Consider the following 15,984-nt stretch of genomic DNA (forward strand, 5'->3'; position numbering starts at 1 on the left):
CAGGATCACAGAATTGCTGAGGTTGGAAGGTACCTCTGGAGATAATCTGCTCTGCTCAAAGCAGGGTCACCTAGAGCAGGTTGCCCAGGACTGTGTCCAGTTGGGTTTTAAATAATTCCAAGAACAAACACCATACAACCTCTCTGGGCAACATTTTGCAGTGTTCAACTACGCTCACAATAAAAAAGTGTTTTCTTATGCTCAGATGGAATTTCCTGTATTTCAGTTTGTGCCCATTGCCTCTTGTCCTGTCACAGGATACCACTGAGAAGAGTCTGGCACTGTCTTCCATACATTCTCCCATCAGATATTTATACATTTTGGTAAGACCCTCCTGAGCCTTCTCTTTTCCAGGCAAATAATCCCACCTGTCTCACTGACACTCTATGAGAGATGCTGCAGTCCTTTAATCATCTCTGTGGCCCCACACTGGATCTGTTCCAGTATATCCTTGTACTGGGGAGCCCACAGCTCGACCCAGCACTCCAGGTGTGGGCTTACCAGTGCTGAGCAGAAGGAGAGGATCACCTCCCTTGACCTGCTGGCAACACTCTTCTTAATGCAGCCCAGGATGTTATTGAACTTCTTAGCTGCAAGTGTACATAATACTTCAAATATGTGACAAAACACTTGAAACTCATAACATACACGGTGTGTAAATGATATGAACTGCAAAGTAGTGTTGCAGTATCAATACGTGATTTGGGAGAGGATGTGTGCACCCATTCTAATTTTTGTATGTGCTTCCCAGGAACTCAACTGATTTCTTATTCTCAGTTTCCACCTCTGTTAGCCTCTATAACCACCCATGTGAACAGAAACTGTATTAATCCCTCTACCTGCAGCTGTTTTATGTGCACATCTGCAGTCTTTTTGGGGCTTTGCCTCAAAATTCCTTTTAACTAATTGGATTTTCATTAGTAAAATTCTAATCCCATATCCACCAATTCTGGAAGAACTTTTAATAAAAAGTAATTGGAAATAATTTTCTTTGTAATTGTTAAAAAAACCCAAAACCAACCCCATGAAATAAAAAGTGTGTGCTGAAAAGCCTCTCACACACGCATATGCAATATATCAACTGCATTCAGCCTTCACATTTGCTGTAGTTGTCATCTCTTTACATCTGTCCATTATAACTTTTAGTTCCCAAATTAGACTGTGAACTGCTATGGGTTGGAATAGCATTCTGTCATATATGTCTTTGAAGTGCCAAAATGCCAAATGCCAAACTCTTTAAAGCAGTTTATGTCATGGTCTATTTAGAATTCACATGTTATTTAAATGTAATCTTTATTAAAAGTGGGACTTCTATTGTTAATATACATTTTTATCATAAATAGAACAGTAACAAATACAAAAAGCCTGAAAAGAGCACCAGCAAGCAGAGGATGCTTTGAAGTTGTGTAGTTCCTAGGCCTGTTATATTTGCAAAATCATGATTGTTTCATCTGGAATCTAGGCGGGTATATAAGCACATTTCCCTGCGTCTCACACATTAGGCCGTTAAGGAGGTTCAGAAATGGGTAGGGAAAAAATGGATCTTCCAGTTTCTGCCTCATTAGCACAAAGCTGGAAAAACTGCCTTTCTCTGGATTGTGCAAATTTAAAACGAAAACTTCTACTTGAGTGGGTTGTATGAAACATTTTTTATCTATTTCTGCATATAGAGATGGATTGGATAATTTAGATCTCTGGATTTTGAGATTGCACTAGTAATTTAAATAATTTTTTAAAATTAATACTAACAGGAATTATTTTTATATGCAGCGTTATAGGTAGATTATGGGTTAGAATGATTTGCTGATGTGTTTTCCTTTTTTGTGTCACCTCTTACAGAGAACATGGGGCAATGCAAATCTCTGGAGTACCAGCACCTGCCTGCACACAAGTTCTTAGAAGAAGGGGAATCATATTTAACCCTGGCTGTGGAAGTAGCATTGATAGGATTGGGACAGCAACGAATAATGCCAGATGGCTTATATACACAAGAGAAGGTTTGTCGAAATGAGGAGCAGCTCATTTCTAAGCTACAGGAAATTGAATTGGATGATACTCTGGTGAAGATTTTTCGAAAACAAGCAGTCTTCCTATTAGAAGGTAGCTCAATATAGATGCTAACTGCTTCTTTAAACTGTCTTCACTTACACAAGTGCACAGAACTAGTATTCCTGTGGAAACTGCCTTACATACTTAAGGTGGCTTTTTTTTTTTAATGTAGAATGCCAGCAAAATTTTTGTTTCCAATCTCTTATGAAAATCAAACATACTTCAGTTTTCACATGACTCTAGAGATAAAGGCATCTGTCGACCTGTAAGCCTTTTTCTTCAATTTTTATTGCATTTTGTTTGTTATGTTTGTTGCTTGTTATACTCTCGGTGTCCTGACGATACAACCCAGGCTCAAAATTAAATAATACAGACATCAGATATAATTAGCATTTTTTAAGTAGCAAAATTCAAAATGTTCCTTGTTTCTTGGAAAAGAGACTGTCAGCTTTGTAAATATGTGAAGATTTTTACCTCTATTCCCAAGGGAAGAAAGACCTCATTACATTTCTGCTGGGACAGAAATGTAATGTTTTATTTGTAACAATTAGGAAAATTACTTACCTCTGAGGTTTGTATCGTATGTGAAAACTGAAATATGTGGTCAAATATTGCTTAAAGTTTGGCCTTGTGACTAAATTTTGACAAAGATAAAGAATTTGTGTTTGGAAATTTATCTGGTGTGTTGCAAAACTCGTACAAAAAAAGCGCATACTTTTGCCTTAGCTTTTAAAAAGGCTTAACAAATAGCAATTAATTCTCATGAATTCTGAAGTTGTCTTTTGAGTTTTTGTTGGCTTTTTTTAATGGAAGAAAAAACTTTAGAGGAACCAGTTAGCCAAAGGCTTGGTTCAAGTTTTGAGTGCTTGCTGCATGGATGGTGGGGAGTGCATACTGCTCTATGGAAGTTGTGATGACTGCTACACAGCAGTTAGGTTTTGCTTTATTTCTATGTGACATTCACCTTCTAAAATTTCCTCTTTAATGGAGGAGGTGCAGCATGTTGTTTAGGGTTCTCAGCTTTCAGTCATTTTTGCCTGGATCCTTAGATTGTGTGGTACTTACTGATGGTGCCATTTGAAACTGCAGAGAAGCCACACCACACGAGAGCTTCCATTATGATGTGGCTGTACTGCTACTTTATGGCTGTTGGGCAAGAGCAGCTACATGCTGGATTCAGCTGTTGTCAACCATACAGGGATCCTATGGATTATAAAATCAATTTGCTGCATCTGTTTACTGGTAAGGATGCTTTATGAGGAAGAGGCAGGACTTCACTAAAATGTTCTTAGATAATTCTAGGTTCCTACTCTGATCACTGAAATATTTCTTAACTTTTCTTAGAGTAGTAAACAAGTTATCATAACAGGAAATCTTATAATTACCTACAAAATTGCTGTGGTCAGCAGTGTGTGATGATGGTCTTCCGTTACTGTGTGCTGCGAAATCAGGCTTTCCTACAGTAGCTTCAGTTTACTCCAGGTTAGGCAGAAACTGCTAACTCACATGAAGGAAGATCTGTGCAGTTATTTAAGATGCTAATCATATCAATTGTGTGTTTATAGTGAAAGTTCTCTAGATATAATAAAGGAAGCTTAATCCAATATTAAGCTGATTCCTATGCTGTTAATGCAGATAAATGTGTACAGTATGTAACTACCATTTGGAGTGCATGGGAAAGCAGAACGTAAGACTGTTCTGCAATAACTGTTCTAATTTTTTGCTTGACTGCTAAGTTAGTGGGAGAATATATTTTCATATAAATGCCTTGTCATGTAATCTTTATGTCCTAACTGTGTTTCTGACTGGACCACCAACTGACATACATAAAATTGCTTCTTCTACTAAAGAAATGCCAACGAGTTTTGAAAGGCTTTCAACTTCAATTTAAATAATTGAGACACACTGTCACCTACTAAATCTTAATCGATATTTCCTTTGTAATCAGCCCCAGTCTTCAGAAATGTCCACCTATTGAGCTCAGAATTTTTTCATGCCTGATGATTTTTATCTTTGCATATTGTTCTAATGCACTAGTAAGAAAAACATTGCTGAGGCAGCTAAGCTGTTCCTCCTTGTCTGCTCTCCTAATCTGCTCCAGTGTAAACCACTACTGGATGCAGTTTAAATGACATGTGACCCTGCAGTGAAGAAGTGTGCTCACACAGTCATTCATCCATCTGAGTGTCGTCCATTGGAGTATCTAGTAGAAAAAGTAGTAAAAACTTCTAGGACTCCTGGCTGCTATCTGTGCCACAGTAGTCCAATCTAAGATTCATACTCTGTATCTTGCAGCATTAAATGCCTGAACCTCTAGTCAGTGAAGTAAAAAACCTGTTAGACATAGTTTTTATATTAAGAAGAATAGCAGTCTTAAGGTTGCAGAAAAAATGTAAAAACGGGATTCATATGCACCATGAACATTCAGAACTCAGCAGGGAGCTAGTTCAATTTTGCTTTTTCGTTGCTGTCAATCCTGACACTGCTGTTAGGCAGTTGAAATACTACACTGCTGCACTGAGTGTGAGCAAAATCCATTGGCTCAACAATGGGAATAGGTTTTGCACAACAAATACAATTTTTAACATGATGTGGCTTTAACGGACTAACAAACCAGCTTTGGTGCAAGATCTGACCTGTTGTTCTCTGGAGACCAAGTCCAGACCAAAGGATTATTTAAATGTCTCATGCCAGGTGAGATATTAATAGGGATCAGGTGCTGCTGTGGTGATTGGTCATGTCACTTCAATTAAAGATATGCATTTCACCACTGTAACCACTTTTTTTTTTTTCTGGTGGATTTGTGATAGAACAGTCACACTGGCAGAGTTGTGTAAGGGATTTACATGCATAATGTAACAAAGCTAGGTTTATGAGTTTCTACTTTTCTATACTGTGGGCTGGCTGAATGAACCCATGGAGCACTGCAGCTGTTCTGTCATTTGTATGTGTACTGGTAGTGTACTTAGTACTATACAGTTTGCAGTCTGTCTTGTCTCAAAGAATATCTGATATTTAATATACTTGTAATACAATGTATATACGTGTAACATATTTCATGGAAAATAGTGATATAATTTTGCCTTCTGTACAGCAGACTTTGAATACAAATTTTATGAATTGGTGAATGTTTTTAAAGGTCCAGAAGTTTGGTTTTGTCAGTATGCAAAGATAGACATTCTTTTTCTCTTTCCTGCAGCTGGACCATATAGTGGTTTAGGTGAAGTCATCCATCGAGAGAGCGTTCCAATGCACACATTTGCCAAGTATCTCTTCACCTCTCTCCTACCTCATGATGCTGAATTGGCATACAAAACTGCACTGAGAGCCATGCGGTATGTATTCAGGAATTGTCTACAAAGATTGGGAGAGACATTGGGAAAAGGGGGAAAAGCTGGATAACAAAGACCTAATTTTTTTTCTAAATGAAGCATTCTTCCCTTTAAGGAGAAATGACTTTGATTGTGTCATCTGCAAAAGCAACTGGTGTCTTTAGTAACTACAATATAATAATTTAGAAATGTATAGTTAATGTTTATCTAGCTTTCTCTATTAAAAATCCAGTCTTGGGGCATGTGTTTTTTTGTTAAACAATGGCAGCTTTAGCACATGTACTCTTTCACCCATGTGATTGTGTGTGATCATATTGGCGAGAAAATGAAGAAATAGGCATCACACCAGCAGTCTCAGGATCATCTGCTTAGCCTGTTCAGTGGGACTGTTTGTTCTACTGGCCTTCTTTAATAATTAGCTCTCAATGATAGGTTTGAAACCGTATGGTGTAGTCTGAGCCAGTACTTATTTTCTTGTACTTTATAATGCAGCACTAGTCCCCACTTGTAGGTGAATGTTGGAATTTAAATGGAGTATGTCGTATGACGACCAAATGTCTGACTTGCATCCCATTTGTTTTCAGTAATCAGAAAAAGGATGTTTCTCAGGGAGTGCTCTGTGTGTGCTGACTTTATCTCAAGGCATGCCAGGTTGGTAATGGTGGCTGAGAAAAGCCTTCTGAAGGAAGCTTCAAGGACCTAAATGATCAGTGATAAATCTGTATTCCACATAAAATCCAGGGAAGAAACTGGTTCCATCTAGATTGTCTGGTCATTGTCAAGAACCTTGTAGTTGATGGTTGACAAAGGCTAGCCACAACTGAATACCAAGAGCCATCAAATTCCAGATTAAAAAAGAGCTTGGATTTTCCTAATCATTATTATAAAAAATGATTACACAGTGATTGAAGAACAAACTATCCATGTAAGTAGGGCTTAACTTCATCAGACAGGTTGTGTCCTAGTGGTTTGGAGGTGTGTGTTTTGGAGGTAGTTTCTCAAAAAAGTTAAATGGGGAGAAAATAATTCTGTGTTCAAAGAACTAAATGTAAGGGCATATATAAGAACACAGCATAGCTACTATGAAGTCAGCCTAAAGGCCTGCTTACTTTTTTTTTTTCAAGAGTGTCTAGTAATTGTTGTTAAGGAAAGAGAAATATGAAGAATGATCTTGCCTACTTGCTGCTTATGAGGAGACAAAAGTGCATCACTAATGACCTATTGAGAACATTCAAACATATGATCCGAAAGTTGTCTGGCCCATCTAAGTACACCCCTCTTCTTTTGGTACAAGCTAAATGCATCAATGACCCTGGTCATATCAGATCAGCAAAATAGTACAAAATGGTGGATGGGTTTGCTTGGTATTTTGAAGTGGATTTTTTTTAGTTATTACTTCAAAAGTATTCCTCAAAATTGTTTGTGTGGAGTTTTCCTCCTTCAATTTCACAACTGAAACCATGCTGAAAGGCTGGAATAGACATCCATCAGCAGCTCTGGACAATGCAGTGAACTCTTCAGTGAATGTGATAACAGCATGCCATTCCTTTGGAACAAAGATTTGGGCTTTCCCCAGAAACCAGTCACAACAAAAACTTATTTTCTGGAAGTTTCCTTTCACAACTGGAAAAACAAGCAAGACATGGAAAGATCCAAGTGGGTAGCTCCAGCCATCTTTTGGTATGAAGCTGTTATCTCAGCCAAAGAAGTTAATTTTCAAATAGATTAGTATAAGAGAGAGAGAGAATCGCAGAAAATGTTGAGTTGGAAAGGACCCCTCAGGATCATCGAGTCCAATTCCTGTCCTTGTGTAGGGCACCCCAAGAATCATGCTATGTGCTGAGAGCATCATCCAAATGCTTATTGAACTCAGGCAGGCTTGGTGCTGTGACCACTTCCCTGAGGAGCTTGTTCCAGTGCTCAACCACCCTCTGGGTGAAAAACCTTTTCCTGATATCTGACGTAAACCTCCCCTGGTTCAGCTTCCTGCCATTTCCCCAAGTTCTGTCATTGGTCGCAGCAGTGAAGAGATCAGTGCCTGCCCCATCTCTTCCCCCATGAGGAAGCCATAGACTGCAGTGAGGTCACCCTTCAGCCTCCTCTTCTCCAAGCTGAATAATCCAAGTGACCTCAGCCACTCCTCATAAGACATCCCATCCAGACTCTTCACCATCCTTATGGCTTTCCTTTGGATGCTCTCCAATAGCTTGATGTTTCAACAAGCAAGTTGTCTGTTAATTTCCATCTGATAAAATCACAGGAGACATCAGCATAATCAGGACTGTTCTCCATAGCCTTATTGTCATCATTTTATAAGGCAGATTAGAGTTCAGCCCAAGACAATCAGTCTTTCTGTATTTTTATATTTGGCATTCTTCAGAAATGTGGACTGCCATCCTGGACTGTGGTGATGGCAGATTTAGACACTTTCTATTCTGTACCTGTCTGCATTCCTCAGCACTTCTCTAATTCTCCTGAAGAAGGTTGGTTGCTCTTTCCATTTGCACCAAAATGCTAGTTCAGTGTAAAAAGGACTTGCAGTACAAACCAAATTAAAAAGTAACTTAATATTGCTTTGGTGGGGCAAGAAGAAAGCGAATATGAAAACAGAATGTCTTTCTCATGATTGTGAGGTAGAATGGATCAGAAGAGGAAAACCTGAATATCGTTTCTTCTACATCGGGAGGAAATGGCTGTGGCAAGGACAAAAATGTAATGTGGAAATTAGTAAAGGTGCCTCATAGAAATTGTGTGGTTCCTCATGCTTTTAGAAGTGAAGCACGGTGTGTGGAACACTCAGTATGAAATCCATGTAAGCTGAGACCATAAAGCCTTTCATGCATACATCTCAAGGCTGCAAGGACAGGGTTTTGCTCTACTTGGTCACTTCTGTCTGCAGTTCTCTGCTTTGCAGTGCTGAAACAAATGGAGCAGAGCCTTGGAGAATGTGCATCTGCAGTGACCTAGTTGACTGCTCACTTGGAATCTGAACTTGAATGTTTGGCTTAGTTTGGCTGATCCCTTGCTAAGCCTGAATTTCACCCAGGCTTTGGAAGCCAGTTTTTAATGGTGATGCTTAATCACAAGGTAGCTTTGCTCAAAACCTAGCTAAATAATTCATGTTTGAAGGGAGGGATGGGGGAAGTGAAGAATGCTAAATCTGATTCTGCTTGTTTTGATGCTCCCTAACCTTGCCAAAACTGCATGAAAGCCACCAATTCACAATAGCATTTCTTTTCTCAGTACAATAACATAAAAGCTGGAAATGTAATTAAGAGTGACAAAATTTTTCCCCAAAACAGCCTCTTCTTTCATACTCTTCATCTATTTACTGTTAATCATAACCTACTAATCCCTTTTTGCATTAGTTGGGATTTTTACTGTTCATTGAAACTATCTAATAAGGCATATCTTCCCCCTGACCTCTCTCTGTGCTTGGAAAAAATCAGCTGAGGTGTTTATATATATTTTGGTTTTGTGCATATAAAGGCATGTAAAGAGGTGTTGAGAATAATTAAAGATACTCTCATATACTTGAGGAACCTATAGAAAACTGATGGAACGATCATACTGCAAAAAACCTGACATACTCCAGTTACTTAAAGAATTTTGGTATTTATTTAAATGCAAGAAATTATAAGTTAAGTTTAAATGAGCTTATTCCATAAGAAAGACTTCCTATGGAGAATCACGATGCATTGGATTTTGAATATTCAGTAGTTGTGATTTTATTGACAAGAGAAAATTTCCTTTGTCCTCCTAGATGACTTCCTACTAGAAAATCACTTGCATGTGAATACTGGTGGAACAGAACTCAGATGTTAACCATGATCAAGAGGCTAAGCCCTGGAAAGGCTTTTCTTCAGGACATTGTCTTATTACTGTCATTTAATGTCTTGTTAACCATTCATGTCCTGAAACTATGCTTAATTGCATTGCATAAAAATACCTAGTTTTGTTCTCTCCTACTTTTTTACATTGACATTTATGTAGTGTCTAGTGTACTGGTGCTGTAAGGACCATCATCAGTTGAATGTCTTGTGGTCCATCACATGGTGTTGTAGTCAACAACAAACACATTAACTGGAATTTTTAAAGTATGAATTCTCCTTGATGGATGACACTATTGTAGATTGCTGCATACTCAAAGAATTTTTTGCTTCAGGATGGAGCAGAAAATGTAGCCTGAAAAGTAACTTTAAAGGAAACTTCTTCTGTCACTTGATGTTTGGGACCCTAACATCAGATTGTTGTGCATTATGAAACATTAATAGGTTTAAATTTAAGGACTTTAAAAACTTGTCATAGTTGAACAATAAAATGTCCTTTTTGGACTTAAATTCATGTCTAAATTTATTGCAAGGTCCAAAATCCAAATCACTCGTTGATTATTCCTCTCACTTTCTGAGCACATGTAACTGCAGCAAGTGTGTTGCTGATGTTGAGAAGTACACATTCCAAGTGCAGTGGAGGGGTAACTACACTTTGCTTCCTAAGGCTGTGGTTTGAAGACTGCAGAAGGGAAGGGACAAAAAGCTGCAGCTCTGTGCACAATGCAGAAAGTCTCTGCTGCCTTGGCTAATGAATGCTTTAATTGTCCTGTGAATTCCTGTAGATGCCCACTAGTGTAGGCAAGTTTGGCAAATGGAGTTTTAAAATTGCTCAGGAAGAGAAGTGGTTTTCCAGTCTTCTTTTTTTTTTTTCCTTTACCAAAAACACACATTTCGTAAACAAGGTCAGCTGTTCTTGCAGCTTTGGTTTTGCTCATGAGTAACCTAGTATAAAAATTATTTAATGAAAGAGGATTTATTCTTTATTTCAGGTTACTAGTATTGGAATCTACAGCTCCTTCAGGAGACATGTCCCGCCCACACCACATTGCGTCTGTTGTTCCAAATCGATATCCTCGCTGGTTCACCTTAAGTCACATTGAATCCCAGCAGTGTGAACTGGCATCAACCATGCTAACAGCAGCCAAAGGTACATTGCTGTCAGTTATGTACTCAACTAAATGTATGCTTTTAATACTGCATGTAGTAAACAGATTATAAAACTTGGGTTTAGGAATCCAAATTGTAGTCTGACAGGAGCATGAAATGAGTACAACAAATGCACTGGCTTAAACATGTCACTTAATTTTCTAGCAAAGTAGTAAAGCTAACTAGAGCTTGATTTGAGGCTGATGAGAAAGCTTTTATGTTGTTACAAAACGTGATGTAGCATGGGAGACCCAGGGGTGGACAAATTACTTCTGAAACTGACAAATCAGGATGACTTTTGGCCATGTATTGCACTAACACCATCAGGCACTGGAGCAGTTTGTACTGTCTTGTGGTGTTCATTCACATGTGATTTAGTTATAGAGGCGTCACAAGGTGTGTATAACTGAAGCATCATACTGTTGCATGGCAATGGCAGTCTCAATTATAATGCATGTCTGGATGTTATGGGAGCTTGTTCTATTTTGGTGATTCTGTTTACATATTGCAGGTGATGTTCAGAGGCTGGAAACAGTGTTAGAATCCATCCAGAAAAATATCCACTCCTCATCACACATCTTCAAACTTGCCCAAGATGCATTTAAAATAGCAACACTCATGGACAGCTTGCCAGACATCACTCTGCTGAAAGTTTCTCTGGAGTTGGGCCTTCAGGTATTTTCTTCATTCATTATGGAGAAGAAATGGAGAAGAAAAGAATCTGACCCAGTGTTTGTGGGTATAGATTTTAAGCACTGAGGACCATACCCTTTTTGAACTGTGGTGGTTTTAGGTTTTCCTTTCTGATACAAAACTTGATAGACTAGTAAACGCAGACCAAGGGTCTGTGCAGTCCCTTTGTGCCATTTGGGTGGAAGGGAGAGCTGGGATTGGCTGGCAGAATGGTACTCTTACAGTCAGGGGTGAGAGAGGACCAGTTCAATGGGTTTGGGAGTAATGTAAGACTGGCTAGAAAGTAAAATGATCCTTCTTGCCAGAAATGTACTGTATTTTCTGCATGGTCTTACAGGGATTCTTACCACTCCTTCCCTTCCTTTTCCATAATGAGTTTTTCTAAGTGCTTGTTGAATTGCAGGGGAAAGTCAAGGTTAACCATAATGACCTGTTTCTGTGCTAACAGCAGCCTTCTCACTGCCCTCATCGATATGCTGCACTCCACAAGCTGTGGGATGGTCAGATGCATCAGACTCAGCTTGAGGTGTACAAGAAACTCAGACCAGGCTCTCAGGAAGAACTTTGCAAGCTAAAAGGAGAGAGCTAAGCTGCAGGTATCTGCAGTAACTGGCACTGATGAATCTTGGAGTTTACACAGTTCACTTTAACAAAAATAAATCTATTCATCCCTCTTTAGGGAGTTCTTGAAAAAAAAACATGCAAAGATTAGAAGACTAGTTACTATTTTTCTTCAGTAAAAGGAACATCAAAGACTTTTGGGGAAAGTGTATTATCCCAGTTGCTTCTCATAGCAGAGGAGGGTACTATTTGCCTATTCTAGATGATTAGAAACTGAAGTCTTTAATCAGAAAGCTGAGATTCTATGTGCTTTGTTAGCCTTTCATAGTCTCAAGGTAGCTGGGGAATTCTTTTTTCATAGCTCAGTATGTTTCTGCCTTAAATGTTTGCTTACTTGAGAGAGAGAAAAATCCTTATGATAGCCCTATGTGTCACCTGAAGCATTCACCAAGTATCGTTCAGTGATAGGAGGACAGTTGGATATCACTCTATTCATGGATACCTCATTGTGATTGATGGTGTCATCAGAATGTCTTCAATGAGATCTAATGAAAAAATATTAACCCATACTTTCTCCTCAGTCCCAGGGTTTGTTCCAAACTGGTGTAAGACTTGCCCCAAGGTTACAAAGGTGTTTTGAGAATCTCAAAGGTAGTTGGCTTTTCAGAAGGAAGATGTATAGCAGTTTCCTGAGAGTAACTCACAGCTGTGTGGATTTCTACAGTAACACTTTTCCTGCAAAAATCTTAGTGTCAGCACCGTCTCTAGTGGCCTACAGCCTTCTTTCCTGTCCCCCTGACTTAATGGCTATTAGATTGTATTCACAATCTACTGCCTAAAGGCATACAACATTAATGTGCCCTAGAAACTCTTTCTTCCCTCACGTGGTAGACTACACAGCAGTGTCCTCAGAGGTGTCCTGTTCTACACCCACTACAGCAATGACAGGTTGGCCTGGAGATAATACCAGAATTTTACAACTTTTTCACTGGGGTCTCTGTGACAGAAAAGCCTCTTACATTCTTCTGGATTTAGGAGTAATGTATAGACTCCTGGCATCTTTCCCCTTATTTCCAATGGCAGCATGTGTTATGTGACTTATCAGAGGGAAGGGTTTTTAAACTGTCTGTGAACAGAGGCCTTCAGTGTGACCAAATGGGCATGGAGCATCTCAGGTGTATTCTGTACTTCATAACCTTAATGGCACAGACACTGGAACATCTACAGGTACAGAAGGGACTTCTGTTCCTCTCTTTGCCTGTTGTATGCTACATCAGTGCAACTATTACCACACACATGCAAACAGGTACTGCTGGTAGAACTGCTGAGCAAAGCAGTGCAAGTGACCACTGCATGTGTATTTGGCAAGTGGTGTCCTTTCCCCCAGAACCTGTGAATAAATAAATAAATAGACAAACAAGTCTCCTTCCAGTTTGCATGACGATGAGGTGTCACACTGGTGCAGGAGCTAAGGGTTGCATTGCCATTTCTTGTATCTCTTGTAGGTGGTGAGATCATCTATGCCTGTCCAGGTTATTCTGTGTAGAAGAGAGCTTGGCTTTCAAATCACCTATGTAATTCCCAGATAGTATGGGCATAAAGGGAGGGGACCTGGTATAATTGAATTTAAATAATTCGTATTTGAGTGAGCTTTTTGTTGGGTTTTTGGAGAGGACTTGTTTGTGAGGTTTGTTTTTTTTTCTTCCACATGGGTAAAACAGTCTCTCTCCTCAAATCTTGAAGGATCTGCAGTTGGAATTACTCTGCATACTATTCTAAGATAGCTGAGCAGTATTTTTCAAATGTTTTGACATACCAGGTAAAAAAGAGGTAACAGAGTGGAGAGGGCTACAGGCTGCTGTTTTGAACTTCCACATATCTGAGCAACTTAACATCACTATTTGTTGGTACATTGCTTTGGTTTGCAATATGATTAATTTGTATTTTTTATTGCTTTTAATAGGTGATGCGGATGACGCTGTCAACACTTAATTGGCGACGGCGGGAAATGGTGAGGTGGTTGGTAACATGTGCAACGGAAGTAGGTGTGTTCTGAGATGCTTCTAGTGTCAGCTTATGTTAGAGGGCTTGATCTTCGCAACACCCATGTTCTGCAAATGTCTCCCACTTTCTGTTCATCTATAAAATTTCCTTAGTGAGAAGGCAATGATGAATGTTCTTCTTAAGGCACAAACTGAGACACTAATTGAGTAATGCAGTGTGACTTTTTTCCTGCATGAGGTGGGGGTGTTCGTAAGCTATGGGAATTACCCCAGATTTCCCCTTGTTCCCTCTGCGAAGGGTTTGGTTTTGGAGCTGCGGTAGAGGAAAGGCTGGTGATTGTGGGCTGTTGCACGGTGCTAGAGCTTTGCTTGCTTTGAAAGGTAGATGAGGCTTTGGAAGGCAGGTGAGAGAGCTATCTGGTCAGCTGTGGAAAGAGGAACCAGAGAAAAGGTGAAGGAAATGCAGAGGATGCCTCCTACTATGTGGTAGGCAGCATGTCATGAAGGGATTCTCATTGTTAGTATTGAGTTGTTTTCAGCCCCTGAGTAAATCCAAGCTTAGACTACGATGTATATGTATATATATATATATGCTTTTATAAATACATTAATAAAAAAAGGAGAGTCAAGAAAAATCTTCATTCCTTATTGGATGAGGGGGTCCTTAGTAATGGAGGACAAGGAAAAGGCTGAGGTGCTTAACACCTTCTTTGCCTCAGTCTTTAACAAAAAGAATAGCTACCCTCAGGACAACTGGGCTCCTGAGTTGGTAAACAGGGATGGGGAGCAGAATTCCTCTCCTGTAATCCAGGAGGAAGTAGTTAGGGAGCTGCTGTGCCACTTAGATCCCAGCAAGTCCATGGGTCTGGAAGGGATTCATCCTAGGGTGCTGAGGGTGCTGGCAGAAAAACTGGCTAAGCTTCTTCTCTCCATCATTTATCACTTATTATTTATTCTAGAGGCAATATTGGCCCTCTGATGAATGAGGTGGGAGCCCTGGTGACAGACGATATAAAGAAGGCAGAGGTGCTGAATGCCTTCTTTGCCTCTGTCTTTACTCCTGCAGGATTTCCCCATGAGCCCCAGATTCATATAGCCCCAGAAGAAGTCAAGATAGAGGAGGAGTTTGCCATGGTAGATGAGGATTGGGTTAGGGATCAGTTGAGTAATCTGGACATCCACAAATCGATGGGTCCGGATGGAATGCACCCAAGGGTGCTGAGGGAGCTGGCGGAGGTCATTGCTAGTCCACTCTCCATCATCTTTGGTAAGTCATGGGTAACAGGAGAGGTGCCTGAGGACTGGAGGATAGCAAATGTCACACCAGTCTACAAGAAGGGCAAGAAGGAGGACCCGGGTAACTATAGACCGGTCAGCCTCACCTCCATCCCTGGAAAGGTGATGGAACAACTTGTTCTTGGCACTATCTCCAGGCATATCAAGGATATGGGGGTCATCAGGAGCAGTCAGCATGGTTTTACCAAGGGTAAGTCATGTTTGACTAACCTCATAGCCTTCTATGAGGAAATTACTAGGTGGATAGATGATGGTAGAGCGGTAGATGTGGTTTATCTTGATTTCAGTAAAGCATTTGACACTGTCTCCCACAGCATCCTTGTAGATAAGTTGATCAGGTATGGGTTTGGTGATCAGGTAGTGAGATGGATCAAGAACTGGTTGAAAGGAAGGAGTCAGAGAGTTGTAGTCAATGGGGCAGAATCTGGTTGGAGGTGTGTGACCAGTGGAGTCCCTCAGGGGTCGGTACTGGGACCGGTGTTGTTCAACATCTTCATCAACGACCTGGATGAGGGTATAGAATGTACCCTCAGCAAGTTTGCTGATGACACCAAGCTGGGAGGAGTGGCTGACACACCAGAAGGCTGTGCTGCCATTCAGAGGGACTTAGACAGGCTGGAGAGTTGGGCGGGGAGAAACATGATGAAGTTCAACAAGGGCAAGTGTAGAGTTCTGCATTTGGGGAAGAAAAACACCATGCACCAGTACAGGTTGGGGGCTGACCTGCTGGAGAGCAGTGTAGGAGAAAGGGACCTGGGAATCCTGGTAGACAGGAGGATGACCATGAGCCAGCAATGTGCCTTTGTGGCCAAGAAGGCCAATGGCATACTGGGGTGCATTAGAAAGGGTGTGGTTAGTAGGTCAAGAGAGGTTCTTCTACCTCTTTATTCTGCATTGGTGAGGCCGCATCTGGAGTATTGTGTCCAGTTCTGGGCCCCTCAGTTCAAGAAGGACAGGGATCTGCTTGAGAGAGTCCAGCGCAGAGCCACAAAGATGATTAAGGAAGTAGAACATCTCCCTTATGAGGAGAGGCTGAGGGAGCTGGGTCTCTTTAGCTTGGAGAAAAGGAGA

General features: G+C 40.3%; 1 protein-coding gene across 2 annotated transcripts in view; it reads left to right on the forward strand.

Moving 5' to 3' along the window:
* ZSWIM6 (zinc finger SWIM-type containing 6) overlaps nucleotides 1-15,984 on the forward strand; it is a 115,054-nt gene that overhangs the window by 92,716 nt on the left and 6,354 nt on the right. For both annotated transcript variants that reach the window (XM_051642926.1, XM_051642927.1), the window contains 5 exons: nucleotides 1,840-2,100; nucleotides 5,249-5,384; nucleotides 10,204-10,361; nucleotides 10,872-11,035; nucleotides 13,578-13,659. In XM_051642926.1, coding sequence (XP_051498886.1) covers nucleotides 1,840-2,100; nucleotides 5,249-5,384; nucleotides 10,204-10,361; nucleotides 10,872-11,035; nucleotides 13,578-13,659 — 801 coding nt within the window. The remainder of the gene's footprint in view (nucleotides 1-1,839; nucleotides 2,101-5,248; nucleotides 5,385-10,203; nucleotides 10,362-10,871; nucleotides 11,036-13,577; nucleotides 13,660-15,984) is intronic.

This window comes from Apus apus, chromosome Z (assembly GCF_020740795.1).
Source record: "Apus apus isolate bApuApu2 chromosome Z, bApuApu2.pri.cur, whole genome shotgun sequence".
Lineage (NCBI taxonomy): Eukaryota > Metazoa > Chordata > Aves > Apodiformes > Apodidae > Apus > Apus apus.